At 44.6% G+C, this 25348-nt stretch overlaps 1 protein-coding gene across 3 annotated transcripts; it reads left to right on the top strand.

Moving 5' to 3' along the window:
* The first annotated feature begins 8 nt into the window (after positions 1-8).
* Positions 9-25348, top strand: jak1 (Janus kinase 1). 3 transcript variants are annotated; one of them, XM_018754078.2, is made up of 24 exons: positions 10-337; positions 5875-6078; positions 6765-6888; positions 9925-10078; positions 10645-10808; positions 11464-11794; positions 12323-12505; positions 12958-13115; positions 13519-13633; positions 14173-14371; positions 16522-16631; positions 16730-16885; positions 16971-17058; positions 17883-18010; positions 18522-18657; positions 19340-19491; positions 21196-21346; positions 21786-21874; positions 22107-22299; positions 22701-22825; positions 23436-23608; positions 23905-24022; positions 24635-24745; positions 24961-25348. In XM_018754078.2, the coding sequence occupies exons 2-24, from the start codon at positions 5901-5903 to the stop codon at positions 25063-25065; spliced, it is 3441 nt and encodes a 1146-aa protein (XP_018609594.2). In that variant the 5' UTR covers positions 10-337; positions 5875-5900; the 3' UTR covers positions 25066-25348. The 3 variants fall into 3 exon arrangements, with proteins under 3 accessions (XP_018609595.2, XP_018609594.2, XP_018609593.2); XM_018754077.2 differs by having other exon boundaries at positions 10-348; XM_018754079.2 differs by lacking the exon at positions 24961-25348 and having other exon boundaries at positions 9-348; positions 23905-24083; positions 24635-24691.

Below are 25348 nucleotides of genomic sequence, written 5' to 3'. Positions count from 1 at the left end.
AGGGGCTGTGAGTGGTTGCTGAAGGTGTGCAAGGGTTAAGGGAAGGGTTCAAGCGCTGGGCAGGCCCAGCTCCACAGCATTCTCGTCGAGACTGCACGTACGCACGCACGCACGCACACACGCACACTGCTCGGACGTGCTGCATGGATCGAGGCTGCGCGAGCGTGACACGGTGCGCCGAAGGCATGAGGGATGTGTAGGGCAGCTGCGCGACACCTGTCCTACGGACCTTACCGAGCGAACACGCTGTGACGGCGGTCGGAGAGGAGCAGACGAGCACGAGCCCCGGGAGCGGCGGAGGCGCGAGCTGTGAGTCCGCGGCGGACGGCACGCGGAAGTATGTGTAAGGTAAAAAAGTGCGCTTACGCTCAGTCAGTCAGTGCTTGTTGTTGTGTGTGCGAAATTTGCCGAATAAGTTTGGGTTCCGCAGCGGCTTACTGAGAATGATTGAATTAAAGACCAGACAAGCCTTTCTGGGAGTGCATTTAACAAATATGTGCCTTCACAGACTGGCGGTACGATATAAATTTGTTGTGTGTGCATTTATTTTACGTGATTACTACTTAACTGTACGTTAGTATCTGTGGCGCGTACGGTACGGTACTACTGCTCGTCTTCGCTCTGCACATAGCAGTTAACTAGCAATGCCTCAGTGGTGTCAAAGTTAAAACTTTTTTTATAAAACTTCATTATCGTCTAAGATAAATACTTGTACACTGTTACACTGACTGTGCGTGTGTGTTTGAGAGCACCTGCTGCTGCGGCTCGCTTCGAGTCTTCCCCCCCCCCCCGCCCTCGTCGTTCCCTGCCCGGAGGCTCAGTTAGCTTTGTTAATATTTATTCAGTTTCAGTATACAATAAATATGGAAATTCAGCCGTATGACTTACATAGGAATATAAAACAGTTCGAAAAGTGTCTTTCTCTTGTTCTGCGAATACGCAGAGATGATTATCATTTGACGATGCCCAAACGTGAACTGTCACTCACTCTGTGTGTGTAACTGGATTATTCTTGCAAACTTCTTCGCGGAGAAGATGGACTTTTACTTTATTTGGGTTGTTGGGCCTTGAATGACCTCTCAACATAAATAAAGCTTGTCATTTGACGGAATATTTCACATTTTTGGACATATAATTTCACCCTGACGTGAGGGCACGAATCATGATGATTTCAGTTAACATTCTCCTGAGACTCAAACCCAAAGGTTACAACCCCAGCTTTTGTGGTGTTTGTGAGTGAAACGGATACAATCAACGTAAATCCATTTTTTAATATGAATAACAAAGAAGGACTGTGTTACATAGCACATAAGGGTTAGTTAAAATGACGAGCTTCTCCGCGAACAGCAGCGATTATAATGAGTTTCACTGGGTGGCACGAGCTCTCATTTCCCGCCACACGCTGGAAGAGGCTCGCGCTCTTTAATATTATATATATGGTTCAATGTGTGAAATGAATGTTGTACACCTTAAATGCTCATACTGTAAAACAGAAAAACTGGAAGAAAAACAGCTGTTTATGTTGAAATATGCAGAAATGTAGTACTCTATAATGGGTGCAAGCAATGGTCTGAAAGACTCGACAGACCTGGGCAGAAATCACTAAAAAACAAGTCATAAAACTGAACATCTGAGGCAGACAGAGGCATCAATGGTTGAAAAGAAGACAACTGCAGCATCTGGTTTGTGTTGAGTTTTCAGGAGTGCAGTCAGGAGCAGATAAAAAGACACAACTTCCCCAATGTCTAGCTCACATCCTCATCTTGTTCCCCACAGGTGTTTTCAAAAGGTCTCGCATTAAAATTCCCCTTATGTCTTTATTCAATTTAAAATATGCTCCAGGGTTAGTGGTCTAGTGGCAGAGCGTGGGCCACATTCTCAAAACTCAGTGAAACCTGGGGATGTTTTCTGTAAAATGTAATATCTATCTATCTATCTATCTATCTATCTATCAAAACAAAGATAGAAATGTTTAAAATAATTCAAAATTATCAGATAAATAATACAGTTTTTCTTAAAAAAATTATAACATTAATTTTTATTCTGGTATTAATGGTATTGATCAAATATAGTCAATGGTTTGTTTTATCTTAATGCGTCTAAACTATTTTCCGCTGAACATATGCTTGTTTATGTCCAAGACAAGAATCCTGGAAAGAAATGTTTTAATGATGGTAGTTTGAGAATTTTTCATGTAGACACAGCAACAATGCTATAATACATGGGGCTTTGGGAATGGAAAATGTGCTGTATATACTGTAGTTGGAAGCTTTTGTTAGTTAAGTGACAGTTTATTTTTGGGGGAAAATCTTTTTATAGCTTGAGCTATGAAAGGTCACTTAGTGATTAAAATCCCAACCCACTCATTATATTTATGGAACGAATAACCCCTTAACTGTGGGAATAAATAGCAATTCTAATAAATCAGAGATGAATATATGAGTTGCAAAAAACTTGCATCACATATCTGTTGTGTCTTCAGTTTATGTGTTTCAGAACCACAGATACGGAAGGGGGATCGACCATGTCATTTGTCAGTGTCACTTTTTATATACTTGATTTCCTAAACTCATTTGCAGGTTTGTTTCTGAAAGACTGAAACTGGAGAGAAAACAGTTATCTCTTTCTCAGTTGTTTCTGTTATAATGCTGGAACGCCCACAGTTAAATGTATATTTATAAAATGAATATGCATGTTTACATATACACACAGTCTGCTCATGTTATGAACATTCACGTTTTTTGAATTTTCAAAGATACAAACGTTTCTCGATTTTTGAATTTCTTTTTAACAGCAGTTTCTTCGCTGTTCTCTTTGTCTGTTGTAAAGCAAAAACCACCTGCATTTCCACATGCAGCCATTAGTGGGCAGTACAAAGCACCCAAACAGTATAGGAGCGTGGGACCGAATTAATTCAGCCTCTTTCCATAGTATTTACAGCTCCTGTCTGGTTCTTTTGAATGCCCAAGATTATTGCATAACCTTATGCATGATTAAATTCCCGGACATCTATCTTTTAGTGATTACGCAGAAAAAGAAAGCTGAAAATGTCCTGAAGCTGACAAACTGGTCATGTTTTTGTGATTAATTAGTCAACGGCATGGAATGGATGTTTTCTATGTCTGGAAAGTTGAAATTACTTTTAATTTTAACATATCTAATTCGGCGCTACATTAAAATCATGGAAATGAAAAATATCATCTGCACAAATTACTATTCATGCAGGCTGTTTACCAATTCATGCCATAAATATGAACAACAGTCATCATTTTCTTTTTGATCACAGATAGTCATCAGTATCACAGACAATCTGTAAACACAATGGAAGCCAACTGTATTCATTTGGTCTCAGAATCTCCTTCTGTTTGGGAATGTTTTGCTGTCAATCACTGGGCGCAGAAACACTGATGATGACTTGCAGCAAAACATTTTTAAAAACATGCAAGTGAAGAAAAATATTTGAAATAAATACACACACTGACTGAAACTGCTTGTCCTAAGAGGGGTCGCGGTGAACCTGAGCCTAACCCGGCAACACGGGGCATAAGGCTGGAGGGGACACACCCAGGACGGGACTCTAGTCCATCACAGGGCACCCCAAGCAGGACCTGAACCTCCGACCCACTGGACAGCAGGACCCAGCCAAACCCGCTACGCCACTGCACCCCCCTAGAAATGGAAAATATATTTTTACAAATTTATAACTCAGTCATTTATAACTTGAGCACCCAGTGTAGTTTGAAGTAATGGATAGATGGAAGTAGTGGAGTATTTTTAAAAATTTATTATAGCTTTTTCCAAGATTTTTGCAGAACTTAAGCAATCAACTGGTTAAACTATAGTCTGGACTCTTTTTAGCCACCTGGGCTGGAGCACACACTGGTTTGAAAGGTAGTGCACCAAGTGGAAACCGATAACTTCAGGGGGAAAAGGTGGGGTTTTACTGTGATCTCCTCGCTACACATCTAGTCTTGTGAAACGAAAGTAGAAGCCTTAAATCTCTTGTCCTATTATTTATGGTTTTTAGTTGACAAAACCACAGAGACATTCTGTGCCTTTTTTTTTTGCTGTTTTCAGAGCACAAGCTGTAGTCTGCTTTGCTTAGGGAAAACCCATTTATAAAGGTTAGCGGTGGGTACACACACAGAGTATGCTGACCAGATTTAACATTAGTGATGTAATAGAAATTTTAATGCTGCACTCAGTTTTGAAATAAAAGCATTATTTGGGAAGAGGAGAATTAATTTTCAGGAATGGAGAATACTTGAGGCTTCTGAAAAAGGAGAACTAATTTAAAATGAATGTTTTATTAACAAATGGTTCAAGCATATTTGACAAGTGGTATACATTTATGTTCCAAATTTGATTTCCGCTTCACTTGCAACGCATGGTGAAATCAATAAAATATTTATGGAAACACAACTGAATGTTGTTTTAAAGTATCTGATTAGAACTGGACCAATGTCCAGAGATAGCAAGTCAAATGCAGCAGGGTATAAATTTTGCTTTATCTATAATTTATGTGTTCATTTGATGTTCACGATAAATTATCTTGTTCTGCAGCACATGCGTACAGTGCATGTAGAACGTATCATTTTTTTCACTTGACCTTTTGTCAGTGTGGAGCAGTTTGAGAAGTTTTCTATTGATATTTTGTCTTAAGGATTTTCTTCCACTCACCTTTCCCCTGTCCATCACATTCTTGCAGGTGATGCTGAAGGGTCTTCATTGCGGCCCCATACAGTGAGCACACCTGGAACGTGTCCTAGAGCTGCTGTAGTTTTCCTTCTGAACCACTCATTTTCTTCAGTAAACACTTGTACTACATGTCTGTACTTGCCTCCTTTTTTATAACTCAACAACTCACTCCGTGGTGTTGACCTTATCCACCGGCTAGTCCTGTATGGAAGAAATTGGTTGGCATTGTTGTCATAATAATCACCCAGCCTGAATAATGGGAAACAAGATATAATAGCAACACTTTTGTAGACTCTTCTTTATCCAGCGATAACAAGGGTCATCATCCCACGACTGATACAAAACTAAAGGTGCTTACTGCAGGATTCACCTGACAAGGTTACAGCGGTCCTGCAAGGTCTTTGTGCTTTTGGAGCCCAAGACTCCTGTTGCTCTTTGTTGTGACAACAGCGTTACTGTGTCAGCTCTCCCAAGCTTTTGTTTTATATTTTGAGAAAAAATTAGTTGTTGATTGCTATGCCAAGGCAGCTGTAGATGTCTGTGCTGTTCTGCTTTTTGACCACTGTCAATATCCTGAAAAATGAGGCTCAATTAATGTGAATGTGAATGTAGTAGATGCATGAGAGTTCCTGGTCAACTGTTCCTCTTCCTGCTCTGTTATCGTACAGATATTCAGTTGGTCATCTAAACCCTTTTCTGGGGATGTTGCACTTTCTTTGTACATTGCAATAAAGAATTTGCATGTCCTCTTTACGTATGTCCTTTCACAGTTTCCTTTCACATGCGTCCCTGAAATTCACCTTGTGAACAAAAGTTGATCTGGCCTGGTGTACCTCCAACATACTTCAGAAACCATGAATCCTTCATGAAAAGGCCAAGTTGTGCTGCTGTGCACCATGGTGGCCTCTGTCCAGCCATCAGAAACAGTGAATCCGAGGTGCCTGGCAAATACACATGCGAGACATAAGCGGGGGATCACACTTATGTTTTGGATCAGAGGGCGTGTTGCTTCATCAAAGGAGCTTAAAGTGATGGCTTTTTCACGATGTAGCGATTGAGCTGGTTTGTTTTGCTTTTCATAGGGGCAGAGCAGACAGCTTGCATTATAGCACCCATTCTGTAGGGAAACTGGCCTCTATGTCAAAATGATGATGGCTTCATTGTCTTGATCCCCAGCACCTGAGCATTGGCAACACACAGTGATGGAACTGGGCAGACAGCTGTGTGGGAAGATGAAGACAAGGAAGACTGACGCACCAGTGCAAGCTCTTCTGAGAGGTCTTGAGGTGCATTTCTACCTACCGGACACCTCCCATTTGGAATACATGAAGGACAGCCTCTCAGTCGAGGACCTGTGCATAGAGGCTGCCAAGAAGTGTCGTAAGTGCCTGTCTAACACTCATCTAACATCATGAATCATGCTCATGATCAAAAGGTAAAGAGAAAGCTCATGAAAAAGTGTTTGTTTTTGATTGGAGACAGATAGGACAGATTCTTTTGAGGAGGATGTCTCCAGGTTAGTTAAGATCTTGCAGTACCTTCATGATACCGCTCAGCTGGGGAGTGCCAAGGACCTGTGGGTGATACAGGACTTCAGAAGTCATACTGAAGGGAAAGCTGAGTTTGTGTTAGTACTGACAGATAGATGGGCATCGGGGTCAGGCCACAACGTGACTCTTCACATTACAGGGTGGGGGGATAGAAGAGGAAATGCAAGAGTCAGCATAGTTCTGAGTTCAGGAAGGAACACGGCATTGCAATAAGACATCGGTAGTAAACACATTCACTTTTCCACAATACAGTATATGAATTTACACCAGAGCTACAAATCATGTTCTGGCTCGTCGTATGTAACACTTTGCTTTTTCTCCTGCTTCAAATATAAAGGAGAACTATTTTCAAAGCCAAAAGGCTTGTCTAATAATTACCACATATTGTACAATGTTTGCTTGCTTACATTTCCACACTGATGTGGTAACACTTTATAAAAAAGAAGCTTCAGCATCTCAGCATCTGACACACGATTATGTGCAAACATTAACTCTTTGTTGCCTGATGTGTTTGAGGTATTTCCCCTCTGTGTCACAACCTGTTTGCGCTGTACGACGAGAGCAAAGGTGTGTGGTACCCGCCCAGTCACGTGTTCCAGATCGCCGAGGACACTGCCCTGAAGCTGCACTACCGCATGCGGTGAGTCTGAGCTCGGATCAGCCAGCACCACTGACGCACTCCAAGAAGAAGCCTGTCCCTTTAAAAGGATAAACAAATACACAACACACCGGAAAATGCGAAAACGGAGAGATTGTGAAAGCCATGACTACTAAGATTTAACTACAAATGACTTGCTCTCAGCACAACACATGATCAGCTATTATATTTCGACATTCCTGAGAATATGCAGGGCATATCAATAATCAGATAATAGTTGACGTCAGTGTGCTAGACCACCAATTCCTTTTGTTATTTGCGTCAGTATGTCTGTCAAAGAGAATATAAATAGACTATAGATAGATACACATCCATTGTATGTCTCTTTGCATATTCTGTTGTGACATGCCAGGACACAGCTATCTGAAGTTCTTTGCCTGGTATGCTTTCATTCTGATGGCACGAATTCAGTGCTGCTTAGCCAAACTTTATGGAGGGTTCAGCCTTACATTATATAATATTCATCTTCACCACAGTTGTAACTTGTGAACTGTTTACCTTGGTACTGTACACTCTACCCAGTAGGCCATATGCTTTAGCACAGTATAATTGTTTTATATCTTTTTTTTGCAGGCACGATTGTGCAACAGAGTTATGTCAGATATGTGTGATTGCATTTTGGAAAGCAAAGTGAATCCGCTGAGAATCATGTATCAGTAATTAAAAATAAGAGCCAGTAGGATTAATCAGGAACAAATTAGGCAGAGTAAGCCTTTCCAGGCCCAGTGATAAAGGACTATTCAAATAACAGAACAGGCATAGCATCTCTTACCTTGTTAACTCCTGTAATATGGTAAAATTATAAGCTTGCTGTAGTCTTATTACGTTTATTACAGTCAGCATTGCATGTGTAGTACTGCTATTTAGATGTCTGCATGTTGTGTACCAGATACATGGCCTTACATTTAATGCCAGATGTCAGGAACTCCAGGGGTCAATTCAGAATGTGTCAAATTTCCATCATCAGCTTTTTACCAAGGGGGTGCGGTGGCGCAGTGGTGCAGTGGGTTGGACCGGGTCCTGCTCTCTGGTAGGTCTGGGGTTCGAGTCCCACTTGGGGTGTCTTGTGACGGACTGGCGTCCCGTCCTGGGTGTGTCCCCTCCCCCTCTGGCCTTGTGCCCAAAGTCGCTGGGTTAGGCTCCGGTTCCCTGCGATCCTGTATGGGACAAGTGGTTCAGAAAGTGTGCGTGCGTGCGTGCGTGCGTGCGTGCGTGCGTGCGTGCGTGCGTGAGTGAGAGAGAGCTTTTTACCAAGGGGAACTGAAGAACTTTTGACGAGTTTGCTGGTGGAACCTGTTCTTCCCATTTCAGGTGACACAGACACCAGTCTTACTATTTGCTGCCGCATTCAAAAATTCAAAGTATTATCTGGGATTAAAAAAAAACATTACCATATAAATAACCAACTGTTATACACAAAAAGAAACGTCCACTTAGTATATCTGTTGCAAAGATTTTACTGAAAGTGAGTAGAATGACCTCAGATTATGGACAGTACTACTACTACTACTACCACCATTCAGTTTTCTACAGTTCAGTTTTATGGTACATCTTCCAGGAGAATCCAGGTTTGGCTGTTCTACTTCCAAGTGACGCAGCATTTGGGCATGTGGTTGGAGCACAGCCAAGCTTGGAAAACATGTTTTCAAATTATTAGATTAAAAAGATTAACGGTTAGTACCAATTGAATTGGACTGTAGCTGTTGGATTGCGCCTTTTATATACAGACCCCTGTGGGCTCCACAGTACAAAAAAGATGATCTAACAAAGATGACTGTTGAGTTTGGGAAAAGAAGTAAAATTGAGTCCTGCTAAGGAGAGTCCATTAAAAGTGTGACTAGTGGGCTCTACTGATGAACAGTTCCTCACTAAAAACTCTTCTGCTGTTTCCAGGTTGCCTGTGCTGTTTATGTGAATATGTATTGTCATTGTTCTTGGGCATCCCACAAGCCTTTGTAACTGCTCCGTTTCTGACAGTAGCTCAAATGCTTTGACTTCTACAGGGTCTACAGTACTTATCCTGGACTCAGGGCACAACCCTATTGTATGTACACAACAAGAGAACCCTTGGGCATCTTTATTTGCATACAGTCCAGTCAAGGTTGTGTAGCGGCCACATAGTTTGCATACATGTTATACAACCTCTGCATCCTGGTGAACAGTTTTTGCCTGGCACGCAAGAGTAAGACGCTCCCCTTGGTTAGTTATAAGAAATTGCTGCTGCCTGAACGTAAGACGATGCTTAAAAGGTATGGGGAAAAGTACTCAGCAGTATTTCCCTGACCTGCCTCTGTTGTGTCAACAAACAGTATAAGGTTAACCGGGGTGTGTGCACACGTTCTGTTGTGGCATGACTTTTCTTTTTTTGAATGGTGAACTTCCTGTTTATTCCGACTTTGCTGCACCAGCACCAAAAAAAGGGTGATGGTGTAGAGTAAAAATCACAGTTGTGCAAATTAAGGCAGGGTATATGTTTCTGGCAGAAGGATATAACTTGGGCACGACAACCACAAAGGCCTACAAGTTATTTGCAGTTTGGTCTGCATGTTACTGCTCTTTCCAGCTGTGAACAACTGATGTCCAAGAATACTTCCTGGTGTTTTATTTCACGCCGTTGAATGCTGCAACTAAAAAATTAAGTGTTTTTTTACTGCTCTGTAGTATTGTAGTGTTGGATTTTTACTGGTAGTTTAAGCGTCAATGTGGAGGAAAAACTTGAGCTCAGTCGACACCCCCTTCTTTGACTCCTCCAACAGCCTGTCTGCTTGTCAACTTTGCTACCCTAGTGCCATTCACTTGCGACACCTCCACCCCCTCCTTCCTGCTCCCACTCAAGAGTCTGATTTCGCCAGCCCTTAGCCTCCTCTACTGCCTCTACCGTGGCTGCCGCCAACAGGCATTCTGAGGGAAACATTGAACTTGCACTACAGCACAAACCGGTTGAGCCATAAATAAGAGGTTGAGAGATCGATGCAGGTGTAAGCAAGAGCCTGAAGCGGTTTGGCCATACTCCTACAGGTTCTACTTCACAAACTGGCACGGCACTAGCGAGAGCGAGGCTCTTGTGTGGAGGCACTCTCTCAGCAAACAGAGGCCTGGCACTGACTCCCAGAAGATCCCTGCAGGAACCCCGCTGCTAGATGGTGCCTCCCTTGAGTACCTGTTTGCACAGGTGAGTGCAGGCACAGACCTGGTGACAGTGAAAAGTACATGATACATGAGATCTTGTATCTTAAAAATACTGTAAGGTGTATAAATAAGACATGAAAAATAAATACCTAATGGTTATTGTAGCGTGGGGTGCGGTGGTGCAGTGGGTTGGACCACAGTCCAGCTCTTCAGTGGGTCTGGGGTTCGAGTCCCGCTTGGGGTGCCTTGCGACGGACTGGCGTCCCGTCCTGGGTGTGTCCCCTCCCCCTCTGGCCTTACGCCCTGTGTTACCGGGTTGGCTCCGGTTCCCCGCGACCCTGTATGGGACGAGCGGTTCTGAAAATGTGTATGTGGTTATTGTAGCCTTCTGTGACTTCCTGAACTTGTCTCATTTTAACAATTTTCACAGCCAGAAATATTTCTTACAAATTCAGTTCAATTTCTGTTCAGTTTGCCCAGGGTACAATAGGAGGGTCCCTATGAGGACTTCAACCACCACAGCAACTTTCAGGTCACAAGTACAATGTTTCTGTGCTGGCTGCTGCCTTAGCCTGGTGTAGTAGTAAGCTGTCCACCTATTGCCTCCAGGGCCAGCAAGACTTCCTGAAAGGCTTGGCCCCTGTGCGGCGTCCCCAGGATGAGGCTGAAGTCCATGATATCGAGAACGAGTGTCTGGGCATGGCAGTGCTTGCCATCTCACACTATGCCATCAGCAGGAACCTGCCACTGTCTGGTGTAGCGAGAGACATCAGGTGACCAGCCATTGCTGAGAGCACTCCTAGTGTGCACGCACAGCCCCACGCTGACAGCACTACCTAACATCCATATGCTAGCAATACAAACAAACAGGATTTCTGTTTTATTTCAAAAATTGAGACTTAAACCCTCACATTCTGTGACTGCTGTGATTGTAAAACCTGCTGCTGAGAGGAGACATTGTGAAAAAGAAAGTGACCTGCATGATTTTACGTAAACGTTTGTTCAGCAGTCCCATAATAAAAGTATGAAAAGACAAAGTTAAAAGGAATATTTTTGTTGTTATTGGCTTTCTGTTTCCAAACAGCTATGGTGAATACAGAATGCATTTTTTTCCCCCACGTGAAATCTGGGCAACCTGCTTCCTTATGCCTGCTTTATTAATAGCTACAGGATCGAAATAGACTAAACTGAGGCAGCAAGTAGCAGGTAATGTAGTGGTTAGAGCTGTTACCTTGCACTCAAGTCCCACCTCCTGCTGTAATACCCTTGTGCAAAGTATTTACCCTAAGTTGCTCCTGTAAAAATTACCCAGGTATATAAAATAAACCATCGTAATCAGCTTTACATTGTAAGTTGCTTTGGCGAAAGAAGAATAAATAAAGAAAAAATGTAAATTAATGTCTCCCCCTCTCCCGCTCTTGGTCTCAGCTACAAGAAATACATTCCAGAAAGCCTCAACAGATCCATCAAGCAGCGCAACTTGCTCACCCGCATCCGTATCAATAATGTCTTCAAGAATTTCCTCAATGAGTTCAACAACAAGACCATCTTGGACAGCAATGTCACTGCACATGACCTGAAAGTCAAGTACCTGTCCACTCTGGAGACCCTGACTGAGAACTTTGGTAGCGAGGTCTACGAGCCCCGTGCTCTTCAGATCTGTTCCGAGAGCGAGGGGACCTTGCAGGGGGATCATTCGCTGTATGAGGTCCAGGTGTTGGGGAACAAAGGGATCTTCTGGCGCAAGAAGCCAGTCAGTGTAAGGTTGCTTTAACTGACCCAAGTATGATTATCTTAGTTTAACTTGGTATAGCAGAATTAAATGACTTTCACTGATGATAAAATAAAACCCAAGATTTATTTTGATAACTAGCCAATGCTTTTACCCAAAGTCATGTGTAAATTTATACTCTTGTACCCTGTCTTACTGGAGCCAGTTTTCAGCCTTTGTGACTTGAATACTGTATGTAACGTTCGAGTAAAAAGATTATGTTTTAACCTTTAGTCTCCCTGTAGTACCTGTCTCCCATCCTAAGCAAATGTTTTACATGTAGAGAGACAGCATAAAGTCCTCCATAAAAAAGTGCTCAGATTGTGTCTTTCTAGACACAGTCCAGAAGGCACAATCCAGATTTTGTGTGAGTAATGAGTTCAGTGCCATCTGGAGCTCAGCAGTTTGTCGCAGGAGAAGTACTCAATTTTACATTAACTTTATTTTCCATTTGTTTCACTTTCTCCTGTTCTTTCTCCAATTTTCACCAGTTTATTTTTCCTGTTCAAAATACAGAGTCCATTGATAACAAAAGAGAAGCAGAAATCAAAGAAGAACAAGGGAGTCAGCAAACTGGAGAAGGAGAAAAGGAGAAATGCCAGTGATGACTGGGTGCTGTTTTCAGATTTCCATGAAATCACACACATTGTCACCAGAGAGTCCACCGTAACCATCTGCAAGCAAGACAACAAAAATATGGTATTCCTTATGTGGTACTTTGACATTCTTTTGAAACAGACAGGTCTCGGTACTTCTTGAAACACCTCCATTCTGAATAGCATTATGGATCCTTCATGTAGTTTTTAAGTGGTGGTTTCTGTTCTGTCAGTGGGAAAAAAGTAAATGTTGACACACGCTTTTCCACAAGCCACATGGTGTCCAGTGATAAGCACGAGAACAGAAGGAAAAGCTAATCCGAGAAGAGCTGTTGTATCAGGCTGACCGCCTCTGGCGAAAACAGTCGCGGTGCTGTATGTCCAAACAGGGAGGCTATTGTGAGTCGCAAGACATCAGCTCTGCTCTACTGACACCACTTGCAAATGCCCTTTGTTTATCAGCGATGGCGTAGCATGGCAGCAGAGTACAAATTTTAAACTACACAATGTTGGTGTTAGCGATTCCCACAGCGCTGCTCTTACTTGACAATGCAGGAGCTCCAGCTAACCTGCAGGGAGAAGGCCTTGGCCCTGGCTGCTCTGGTGGACGGCTACTTCCGACTGACCGTCGATGCCCACCATTATCTGTGCAAGGATGTGGCTCCTTCTTCTGTGGTCCAGAACCTGCACAATGGTTGCCATGGCCCTATCTGGTCAGTCCTCACTCCTTTGTACCGCAGCTCACTATGCACAAGGCAAAGCAGAGGCCTTCAATAGTTAGTTTTGGGAATATATTTTAGGGATGAGATTAGGGGAGGAGGTAGGGGTGGAATTAGCTGGAGGAAGGGCAGTGTTTGAGGTTGGGATTGGGATGTAGGTTATATTACGGCTAGGGTTAGGGTATAGGCTATATTAGGAGTGAGGTTAAGAGTTTGGGTTCACTTTTGTGTGCAGCAGTTAAAACTTTTCTTCATTCCACAGAGTAGTCTTGAGTTATATGCATCATGCAGCGTCTTGTCACATCTGGCAGGTTGCCAATCGTTTACAGGTGATAGGTTCTATCAATAAAAGCCCTCTGTTATACCCCTGCTCTTTCTCTCGCCAACCCTTCTCCAGTACGGAATATGCCATTCACAAGCTGCGACAGGAGGGCAACGAAGAGGGCATGTATGTGCTGCGTTGGAGTTGCACCAACTACAACCACATCCTCATGACTGTCGTCTGCAGCGAGGTACTTCAACGGGCTGCTCGCTCTTTTATGGAGTGCTTTTAACAAGATGAAATATTTAATTTTAGGGACTGTCAACTTACGTACAGCACGACAGTCAGAACTGATCGGTCACAGCTCAGAGACACACTGCCATTATTGTTTTTCCCAGCAGTAAATGAAAATACATTTTCGTAAGGAGTAAATTGTACAAACTTTACTTTACAGTGTTACAGAAATAACACGTACAAACACAGTAAAAACATGGATTTACATTCTGCTTGACTAATAGATTAGAATTTGCATGCATTTCATTTAAATATTTTACTTCGTATTTGAATGTAATAACTCTGCAAACATGAAAAATATAAATTCATATACTTCATACACATAAAGTTTAGGTTTGATATTTGGACAGATTGAGATTCCCAGAAATTAGAGATCTAACTTCTTGAACTCCTCTATAGTTGGTCTAAACAAAGGCATTGTGAGTGGTCCAGCGCCGCCCTTATTGCATCGCTTTAGTCGGCAACAGTCTTCTTCGTTTCTTTTGCCGCCCCCAGACAGGATCGTGCCTCTCTAAACATGGCCGGCAGTACAAGAATTTCCAAATCGAGGTGGAGGAGGAGGGCTACCGGCTCTGTGGGACGCCGGGCCTGTGGCCTACGCTGGCCGAGCTGATGGGGCACTTAGCCAGGCAGTGCCTGCGCACGGACGATGTCAGCTTCCAGCTGAGAAAGTGCTGCCGCCCCCAGCCCAGAGGTATGCTACGATCAGCTCCCCCATAGCTGAGTGTTTCTCTCTCACCCGTACCTGGGACACACATCGGACAGTGCGCTGAAGAAGGACCTACTGGTGTCGCGTTGAGCAGGGGCTGTTGGTGTCACAGATAAGAGGCTGTTTCACATCAAAGCAGCACATCTTACTATGGGGTGTCAGGAAATAGCAACTGTCAGAAAAAAAGGCAAGAACCAATAGGCAGCTATTTTGAGATGTCCTTTTATATAAATGTCACTCAGCAAAGAATTTGCTGTTTCAAAGAAAAAATTTTGTCCTTCGCAGAAAATGTGGTGATTCATCTGACCTTTGTCAAATTCACATTGATTAAAATCTGAAATTAATCAGAAAGCTCTCTTGGAACATAGCTGACTGCGCAACTTCAGATAGACCGACAAACCTTGATCACGAAGGGCCAGTTTTTATTTTGCGTTGGATACTTCAGCAGACAATGGTCACTGCTCTCAGGTCTTTTTGATCAAAATATTCATAAACATTGTCATTAGGAACACACTAGGATTTTCCAGTATTGTTCTCAGCTGCTATAAAACTAGTTGGTTCGTCACTTGTGAATGTAATTTTCTAGGTGTATTTCTGATTTGTTCACATTAGCAGGCTGTTTGCTGCCCCAGACAGCCCACAGAAATGGATAGAACATGGTTACCAGTTACCTCTTTTAGTTTTTAGATATGGCTCAGCTCATCAATCTTGAATCCCCATTACATGTTTGACTGAGTGGAAATGAAATGCCATCCCTAACTGAAAGTGACTGCTGTCGCCCTCCCATCTTGCATGTGGGCTCAAGGTGATGTTAGCAGGGCAAAGGTGTGGTAAACAGGGGAACCGGAGCAGAGACACACACTAGTGCTGTGGGGGGGGGGGGGGTGGAGTTTGTCGGCAAGCGGGGCACTCAGTGCATCTTGAACGTATGCTGGTGTATGTGTGGGGGATATCCGCTTTGAGCGGGGCTTGGCCACCTGACCTTTATATTGTTTGTGTGGCTAAGCTTGGGTGCTGGGGGCTCCGCTAGCTGCCTTGCCTTGGGGGCTGTGTTTTCAGACACCTCTGTGGCCTCCGCTCTGTTTACAGCCGTCCTGCTGCCGCTCGCGGGCGCCTGAACCGGCAGGAAGAGCGTGTAGTAAATGTGGTTTCCCAGAGGCGGTCTCCTCGCCTCTGTTTACTTCAGAGACGGGTTTGCGAGCTGTTCCTCTCACTTCTCCATCGAGTCAGGAAGTGCACATTATTTACTTCGATTTACACCTTTTTTCACGCCGATGCCATTTTGTCCGTAGATAAACAGCTCACCGAGAGCAGTGGCGAGTGGCGCTATAAATGTCTTGTTTCTGACGCAAATCGTGCCAGTTATGTTAAAACGTGCAAATATGCTGGTGAGTGAGGTACTGGTGCTACCTCGCTGAAAAAGTGTACTCCAGCAGCTTTGGCATGCTTTTTGAAAGCCACAGTGTTTTCTCTGAGAGCTAAATGTTCTAAATAGCCTAACCCAGGTAGGGAAAGCAGGACTCCAGTCCTGCACATATGGCACACGCATAAAATATGTGTGAGGTGCAGAAAAACAAAACCCAGGCATTTACGACACTTGTACTGCAACAGACATGGGAACACCAACAGTCAGGCTCTAGGCCTGGGACACCCAGTAGCGTAGTGGTTAGAGCTACAGCCTTTGGATCCAAAAGTTGTGTTTGATCCCCACCTCTGGCTGTAGTACCCTTGAGCAAGGTACTTACCCTAAATTTCTCTAGTAAAATTAGCCAGCTGTATAAATGGGTAAATAATTGTAACCTTAACATTGCAAGTCACTCCAGAGAAAAGTGTTAGCTAAGTGAATAAATGTAGAGGCAGTAAATATAGGCCTGGCATATAGTGCCAGTGAAAATTGTGAGGCAACCTGGGCGACACTTGTATGAGCTGAACTGGACAGAAGAGTGAAATCAAAGCAACCCTCACGTGTTTTGCATTTCTGATTGGTGCCGTGCATATTCCCCCATGTGTATATAGTACTAAAAAGTAGCTAAAACATCACTTTACCAAAACTAAAAGTAAAATATGTGACTTAGTGAAAGCTGGAGCTCTAAAGCGTTGAACTCGACTGCTGTTTTTTTTTTTTCTCTTCTCAGAAATATCCAACTTGCTGGTGGTGACGAGAAACAGAGTCCACGACTTGCCGAGCCCCCTGCAAGTCAGCCAGCTAAGCTTCCACAGAATCCTCAAAGAGGAGATAGTCCAGGTAGCCCTGTCCATTGCCCTCTAACAGTAACCCTGAGTCCTGTATTTGTGTGCAGTGTGTGCGAATGTGACCCACGCTCCTGTCCACCCATCTCCCAGGGGGAGCACCTGGGTCGTGGCACTAGAACCAACATCTATGTCGGCACGCTGAAGGGGAAGCCTGAAGATGGTGAAGAGTACAACGGCTATCATTTCAATCAGAATATGAAAGTGGTCTTGAAGGTGCTGGATACCAGTCACAGAGACATCTCCATGGTGAGTGCGCCTTGTGTATCCTGTTCCTCGGCAATGTTCAATTGTGTGGAACTTCGACTCGAAAGCAGCGATGCTGTGCCCACAGGCCTTCTTCGAGACTGCCAGCATGATGCAGCAGATTTCCCACAAGCACATTGTCCTGCTTTACGGTGTCTCCGTGCAGGATCAAGACAGTGAGTAACACCCTACTGCATAACCCCACAATCCTCCTCTGTCATCCTCTGCCTGCAGATACCCTGGGGTTGGTTACACCCTCTCTGCTGAACTGTACTCCAGTATTACATTGCTCTCCGATGAGCGTTGTCTCTCTTTCACTCTTTAACTCCACCTTATTTACCTTTTCACTGATTAACTCTACTTGTTTTACCTTTGCTTTCTCACTAAATGTGCCACGTTGCCCTCGCTTTCTGACCAACTCTACACAAGCAGTAGTCTCTCTCGTTAATAGTGTTTCTCAGTATTTTAATAATGTCTTTCAGGATTTTTTAACCACCTTCTTTCACTGACTCTTCCTTGTTCTTACTTTCACTGTCTCACTCACTCTCCAGACCTACTGCACGAGATTGTCCGGTTCCGTCTGTCTTCGTGACCCAGCCATAATACTCATTTGCATTTTTGTCAGATCATTGTACTGTTGCATGGTATGCATATTGGACAGACCTTGAAGTTGTACCCTGATAGCCAGGAATGCGCTATTTCCTATATAGCGGAATACAAGCAGTCCCTGTGTGCCGTCATGGGTGTGGAGGTAAAATATTCACTGGAAGACTTTCAGTAATGTAAGGTACAGATGCTTTAAATACCACTAATGATGGAGGGTCCACCTCCCTGATTTTATAGCAGCAGGTTTAGACTGCACATAAAGGAGTTACACAGAATATCAGAATGCGGTACCGTAGCCGCTCCACGTTGGTGCACCGTGTGAGTTTGCAAGCTGACAGCTGGTGGATCAGGGAGGCCCTGTCACTGAGAGCTGTGTCTGCTTGTGTCCATTCAGGCATCATGGTGGAGGAGTTTGTCCAACTGGGGCCACTCGACCTCTTCATGCGCAGGCAGCGCAGTTCCCTATCCATGCCGTGGAAGTTCCAGGTGGCCAAGCAGCTGGCCAGCGCCCTCAGTTACCTGGTAAGATAAGCTCACCAGGCAATGAAAAGAGAGAGATGCCAGGGCACCCTAGCAGTAAAACCATGGAGTTGAGCTAAAAGTTTTGTTCATCTGCAAAGAAGCCAGGAGACTGTACTGCATCTCATACAGCTTTGCCTCTTCAAGCCATCAAGATCCAGTGCTTTGTTTAAATAAAACACTTTTTTTTTTTTTTTTTTTTTTCTCTGCACAACTGGAAAAACCCCCTCAGAGCAATGTTAAGGGAAAACACAGTAGGGTTGCCATTCGTCATATTTGCATTTTGAAGTTCCTCTTTGATTTGATAGACAGTATTATTATTTATTACTGTTCTCATTGAAATCCACTGTTCAGCAGACATTCAGTAAAATAATTTAGCTAGAGGTGCTGTTGTGGAGCCCCTCAAAGGACTTCAACTGGTAACCTTCAGGTCAAGTAAGAACGTACCACTACAGATATAACCTGTGAACAAAGTCCGCTCTTCATTATGTTTGCTATTTTTGTCTCCTTGCAGGAGGACAAGAAGCTCGTCCATGGCTATATTTGCACCAAGAATATCCTGCTAGCTCGCGATGGCCTTGACAGCAAAGGGGGACCCTTCATCAAGCTGAGCGACCCAGGCATCCCCATCACAGTGCTCAGCAGAGAGGGTAGGGTGCCCCCCTGTTGCATTCCATCTGGGCTTTGGTCCTGATACCCTCAAAGTTCCAGTTTTGGGCCACGATCATGTGCTTGGTGATTGTCAGAAATGTTGCAGGATAGCATTAATATTCTCTTTCACTGGAATCATAATTTGGGACTGCAGGTAATATATTAAGGGGGCGCGGTGGCGCAGTGGCGCAGTGGGTTGGACCGGGTCCTGCTCTCCGGTGGGTCTGGGGTTCGAGTTCCGCTTGGGGTGCCTTGTGACAGACTGGCATCCTGTCCTGGGTGTTTCTCCTCCCCCTCCAGCCTTACGCCCTGTGTTGCCGGGCTAGGCTCCGGCTCCCTGCGACCCCGAATGGGACAAGCCGTTCAGACAACGTGTGCATGTGTGCGTGTGTGTGTGTAATATAATAGGGAAATTAACTTGTAATGTCAAGAGTGTGAGCTTCAATCCAAGGAGAAGCTCTGATATAATACCCTTAACGTAACTGAATGAATCCAGGTATGTAAAAGGGTGTAGCTACATATAACTTTCTTTGGAAAAAAACTCAGTAATATAAATAATACGGTATCGGGGTAAGCAGCAACGACTATTCATCCTGTACCCAACCATCACGGAGAACAGGAAGCCCCTTATGTAGACGTGTGCTAATGACTGAACCCATGTCCTGCTTGCCATTCCTTCAGAGTGTGTGGATAGGATCCCGTGGATCGCCCCTGAGTGCATCAGGAACATGGCAGAGCTGAGCATAGCGGCCGACAAGTGGAGCTTCGGCACAACCCTGTGGGAGATCTGCTACGACGGCGAGACGCCCCTGAAAGACAAGAAGCTCACAGAGGTATGGAACAAGTGAGACATCTGCTGTTAGTCTGGAACTGTTAGCATGCCCCTGACTGGTTCACCAGGTTTCATGGCGGCGTGTCTGTAATTACACAAAGGGCACATCCATCATTAGTCGATACCTTTCCCCAAGTACTAAAAGCGAATAAAACCATGTGCAGACATTTAAAGTATGGATTGATGCATTGCTTGTTAGAAGTTAGTCTTATGTTTACTTCATTTAGGAGACACTTTTCTCGAGAGCTACTTCCAGCGAACACTACGTAGTGTCATCAGCCCACACCTTATTCACCCAAGGTGACCTACACTGCCGTATACACTACTTACAATGAGTTACTCATCCAAACATCAGTGACGCACACACTGTGTCACACGCACTATGGGTGATTGAGTCACCAATGAACTTGAACAGCATGTCTTTGGACTGTAGGAGGAAACCTGGCATTAAAACAAAATGTTGCAGGGCATTTCCAGAGGAAACCCACACACACATGGGGAGGACATGAGAACTCTACACATAGTGAGAGGGGATCAAACTCGCATCCTCTCGCACCACTCGGGCGCTGTGACAGCAGTGCTACTCGCTGTGCCACCCACACAGTTTTAAGTATTAATTCTGAGCTATTTCTGAATTTACGCCATCTACAGATAACCTGATAGATAATTCCCCATTTACCAAAAAACATAAATAAAAGAACTACAAGGTTTTTGTATGCATAACATAGTTTTGAATGTCTGACAAATCATCAAAGTGCAAGATCTGAGTGATTAGCACTACGGTAACAGATGCTGTACATCATCACAGCATAAAAGAGTTGCATTTAATCATTTCTGATTAGAAATGTCAGAGAACACAGATTTTCCTAACTGAAAGAACGATCTTTGCGTATGTATTTTACGGCATGTTCACGAAAGCACGCTGACAAAGAGTGACGCGCTACGGGGAATATGCAGCTGCGCTTGTAAAACGTAGCCTTGAATCAGACACATGAAAATGGGATGACGTACACTGGGCCCATGTGCTGCAAATGATTGAAATATAAATTTTGGAATATACAAACATTTTCTATTTCAATTTTAAAATAGCTTTTTCTTCCCTTGTATTTTCTAAAATTTTGTTTGTTGCTTAGCGAATGCAACTAGCGCTTACCCTCTAAGCTTGCAGACTGCAGTAAAATACAGTTGGAGTATGGAACCACCTTCATTCCGCTCACTTCCACAGTGTTTACAGTTGGTGTCTGGAGGTCTGGAGTGTTGATGATCAGGAATAAGGTGGCGAATGTTGCCCGTGTTTATGGGATGAATTGTTCAACAGTTGACATGAAAGAGGACTTAGTGGAGACAAAACATTGTTTTTTGGTCATAGAAAATATTTTTATTATACCTATTTCTGAGACTTCCAGAGAGCCTAACGAGCACAGAAGTTGAGGGAAAACTATGTTAAGTTTTTATTGATTATCACCCAGAGGGGAAAAGACTTTGGAATTACAAACAGCTTTCCAGTGAGAATTGTGTTTGTAGGCTGAGGAGTCGGTGTTCTTACTCTGGAAAGTCCACAAAATGTTCTGTACGGAAAGACACAGCAGATGTGGGCGTAACGTGGCAACTGTAAATAGCACGTCCGACACAAAGAGCGTGAACCTCTCCTGAGCCGCAGCTGCCGACCGTGTTGATAACGGACTGATGCGACTTGTCCGCGCAGAAGGAGCAGTTCTACGTAGCGGAGTGTGCGCTGGCCACGCCTGACTACAAGGAGCTGGCGGAGCTCATGATGCACTGCATGACCTATGACCCCTGCAAGAGGCCTTTCTTCAGGGCCATCGTGAGGGACCTGGAGATGCTAGAGGAGCAAAGTAAGGCGGCTGTCCACACATTTTGTAAACATTATTTGTTTTTCAAATGCTCTTGCAAAACACTTGCCACTGCTGGTCTAGTACAGCAAATGGGACTTTTTATGCTCACCTTTGCTCCAAATGCAGTGCCCTCACCCACGCTCCCTTCTAGCGATACAACTCGTATGCATTTTCAACACTGCCACCCAGAGGCTGTTTTCAGTATTAGTTACTCCAAATTATTGTCCTTCCTCAGGTTCAGTTACTTTAAATTAACAAAGTTGAAGCATAGCATGACCTACATCAAACAAGTTGGTTGTGCTATCAAAAATATTTTTTTATGAGCAAATATAAACATCTTACTGAGGAGTACAAAAGCACAGGCCATTGTGGAAATCAAGCTTCTAACGTTTTTGCAACTGCTGATTCGGCTGAAGCTTCTACTGTCGATTGCCCGCAGACCCCTCCATCAAACCAGTGCCCACCCTGGAAGTGGACCCCACAGTATTCGAGAAGCGCTTCCTGAAGAAGATCAGGGACCTTGGGGAGGTAAAATCCTTGACATGCAGATATCTACACTACTGCAAAGTGGTTGTGTGCTGGAGTGTGAGATGATGTGTGTGAGACACATCACCAATGTGTATGCTGTGGAGGCGTGGTTGCTGATCCTCCTGTTTACTTTGTGGATTGTTCATCTTTAGGTGCGAAGGCTCTGCGGCCTGTGATTGTGAACATGGTGTTGAGATAATATCTTGTTTGTTTTCGGGGGTGTGTGCTAAAGGGCCACTTTGGCAAAGTGGAGCTGTGCAGGTACGACCCTCAGGGCGACCGCACCGGTGAGTTGGTGGCTGTCAAGTCCCTGAAGCCAGAAAATCGGGAGGAGCAGAGTGGCAACCTACAGTCCGAGATCAACATCCTGAGGGAGCTGTACCATGAGAACATTGTCAAGTACAAGGGTATCTGCAGCGAGGAGGGTGAGGCTGCCAGCAGGAAGATGATGCAGACACGCACACACACACAAAAGTCCTCCACCATTCCCCTCTGGCCTCCTGTACAAAGGGACAGAACAGCTGCTAACTGCTAATACATGTCAACCAGGCACGTGCAGTGATGACCTTAGACTCTAGGGCCTGTAGGTTTTCTGTGTGACTCAGTACCGTATTATTTCCTTTTAGGTACTGTTTACGTAAAATAGCGTCACCAGCTCGGAAGCAGAGGCCCAACTCGTAAAATTACGGGAAAAACCTGACTGATATCATTTTTTTTTTATTTAGCAGATGAGCGTAATGTCTCATTCTTGTCCTGGCTACTTATGAAACCCCACAAAGCTTCTCCTATCTCTGCTCTAACACCTCATGTGCCCCTTCTCACTCAGGAGGGAGGTCCATCAGGCTCATCATGGAGTACCTTCCGGCCGGCAGCCTGAAGGAGTACCTGCCCCGGAACAAGGCGCACACCGACCTGAAGAGGCTGTTGAATTACGCTGTGCAGGTCTGCAAGGTACGCGCTCTGGGACAGCGTGGCTACAGGAGAGTTCGTTCGGTTCCACCGCCGCTTTCTTTTATGGCTCACGCAGTCAGGGAGTGGATGGCGATCCAAGTTCTCACCCCTGGGTGACGGTGACAGCCAAGGTCAGCCAGGCATCACCAGGGCCAAATAATGCTCTCCTCCATGTGTGTTACATCAGCTGAAGCAGGTGGCTCACAGCACACGTATCGCAGGCGGTGTCTGCCTGTGTTCACTCCTCTTTAGGCAATGTAGGTACTGTCAGCTTCGTGTACTTTGAAGAACTGGACTGCCGATCACAACTAAATTGGGCCAGTCAAGTCTGTGTGACATTTGGGGCAAAATGTAAAGTACTGTGCATTTTAGTTGCCTGTTGTTTTAGTTGTATATCACTATAGAGGAGAGCATCTGCTAAATGAGCAGATATGAATGTGTGTGTACTCATGAATTGCTTTGCAGATGTTTTTAGCCAAAGCAGCGTGTATAAAACGTTCTTGGCCACATCATCTGCATTACTGTCTGTGGGACTTGCTATGGAAGAAGGACAAAGTCCTCATTTAGGCACAACCCTTTCCAAAACACACTTGTCTGTCCCACCTCTCAGGGAATGGATTACCTGGGGTCCCGAAACTACATCCATAGGGACTTGGCGGCCCGGAACGTCCTGGTGGAGAACGAGAACACTGTTAAGATTGGAGACTTTGGCCTCACCAAGAGCATAAAGGACAATGAGGGCTACTACACCGTGAAGGACGACCTGGACAGCCCCGTCTTCTGGTGAGGATCACAAAGATCACCAGCAATCGATGTCTTTGTCCTTCATCATGACTGACCGCTTATGTTCTACCTGCACTTAAGAACACAAGACAACCAACCATACTCCTGTAACGTATGCAAATTAATGTAGAAAGAAAATGTTCAATTGCAATTAAAGTTTCTGACAGTTACATGTGAACCTGAGCGCTTTACTGTTAGACACTCCTGGTTCTGTACATTTCCACATGCTTCTTTGCGAGAAATAAAGGGTTGCATATTTTTGCCCCATCTCCCTCTCCCCACTCCCCTCCCCTCAGGTATGCCCCTGAGTGTCTGGTCCACTGCAAGTTCTACAGGGCATCAGACGTCTGGTCCTTTGGAGTCACCCTGTATGAGCTGCTCACCTACTGCGAGTCCAACTCCAGCCCCATGATGGTATCCCTGTCCTCCACACACGGAGATCTCTTTCCACTCCTTTGAGATACTTCTGGTCCAGGTGACACCCTGAAAGCCCTGGCAGAGCAGAGCACTCCTGATAAGGTGGCAGATGGCCTTTGTCTCTGCCCATGGTGGTGGTGGGTGGATAGATGGGTAGATGGATAGATGGATGGATGAACGGATGACTCAGCCAGAAGCTATTGCCTGACAGTCCCACCTCCTGTCTGCCCTTTAACAGCATAAGAATGATGATAAATATCCAGTTTAACACCACATGGTCTTAGGTGTCAGCTTTCCTGGAATGTATCTGCCTAAGCTGCTATGACTGTTACTCCATGGCTTCACTGACACAACATCAGAAGTGTTTCGCTAATTAACAAGACTGGACATTTTGCCGATGCACCGCAGGTTGAATATGTGGTTCCCATGCACTACGGCAGGGCCCCCTGCAACAGCCTTTGGCTTTAAGTTGGTGCGTGTTTAAACAAAACAGGACCTGTTGTCTTGGCTGGCATCACAGTTCCTGACAGTGGGCTGTTTTCCACACTGTGACATGTTCGAGTAAGGTGTGTGAATCAGTGGGACTAAAACACGTGCTCTGTGCTCCAGGTGTTCATGAGGATGATCGGCCCCACCCACGGACAGATGACCGTTACGAGGCTTGTGAGAGTGCTGGAGGAGGGCAAGAGGCTCCCCCGCCCAGCCCACTGCCCAGAAACGGTAGGGCTGCAATCTGCTGGAGACAGATCACCGTGTGAAACTGGCAATAATGAAATTAGACATATTTAAAAAGCATTTCGCACCGCTCTTTCGGACGTGCCTCTAGAAAGCCATTCTAAAATCAGACACAAAATGCCCACTGCCTGTTCCTTCTACAGGCCCTTTGCATTGTATTTGTGCTGCCTCCTGACCGTTGCGCTGCTTTCTGTGTGCAGGTTTACTCCCAGATGAGAAGGTGTTGGGAAAGCTCTCCAGAGAAGCGGATCGATTTCAAAGGGCTGATCGAGGCCTTTCAGCAGCTGCTGATGGACATGAAGTAAATGGCCCCGAAAGGACTGAGCCTATTTTCAAGGCTCCACAAGGCCAAGGCTTTCTTCTGTTAGCACCTACATATGCAAGACTTGTACTGCGTACCCTCTACTTTAACTGCAGGAATGCAGAATGCAAGACCCCACTGTACACTTGTAGATGTGGCGCTGTTGATCACTTCATTGTAAATATGAAAAGGGAAGGAATCCCTTTTTCCATGGGAACACTTACCATTGGCATTAATTTTTGTTTTGCTTAAATGCCCTTTTTACCCAATAAAGATGTTTTTGTATG

The sequence above is a fragment of the Scleropages formosus genome, chromosome 9, assembly GCF_900964775.1.
Source record: "Scleropages formosus chromosome 9, fSclFor1.1, whole genome shotgun sequence".
Lineage (NCBI taxonomy): Eukaryota > Metazoa > Chordata > Actinopteri > Osteoglossiformes > Osteoglossidae > Scleropages > Scleropages formosus.
This window is presented reverse-complemented; position numbering and strand designations above follow the sequence as displayed.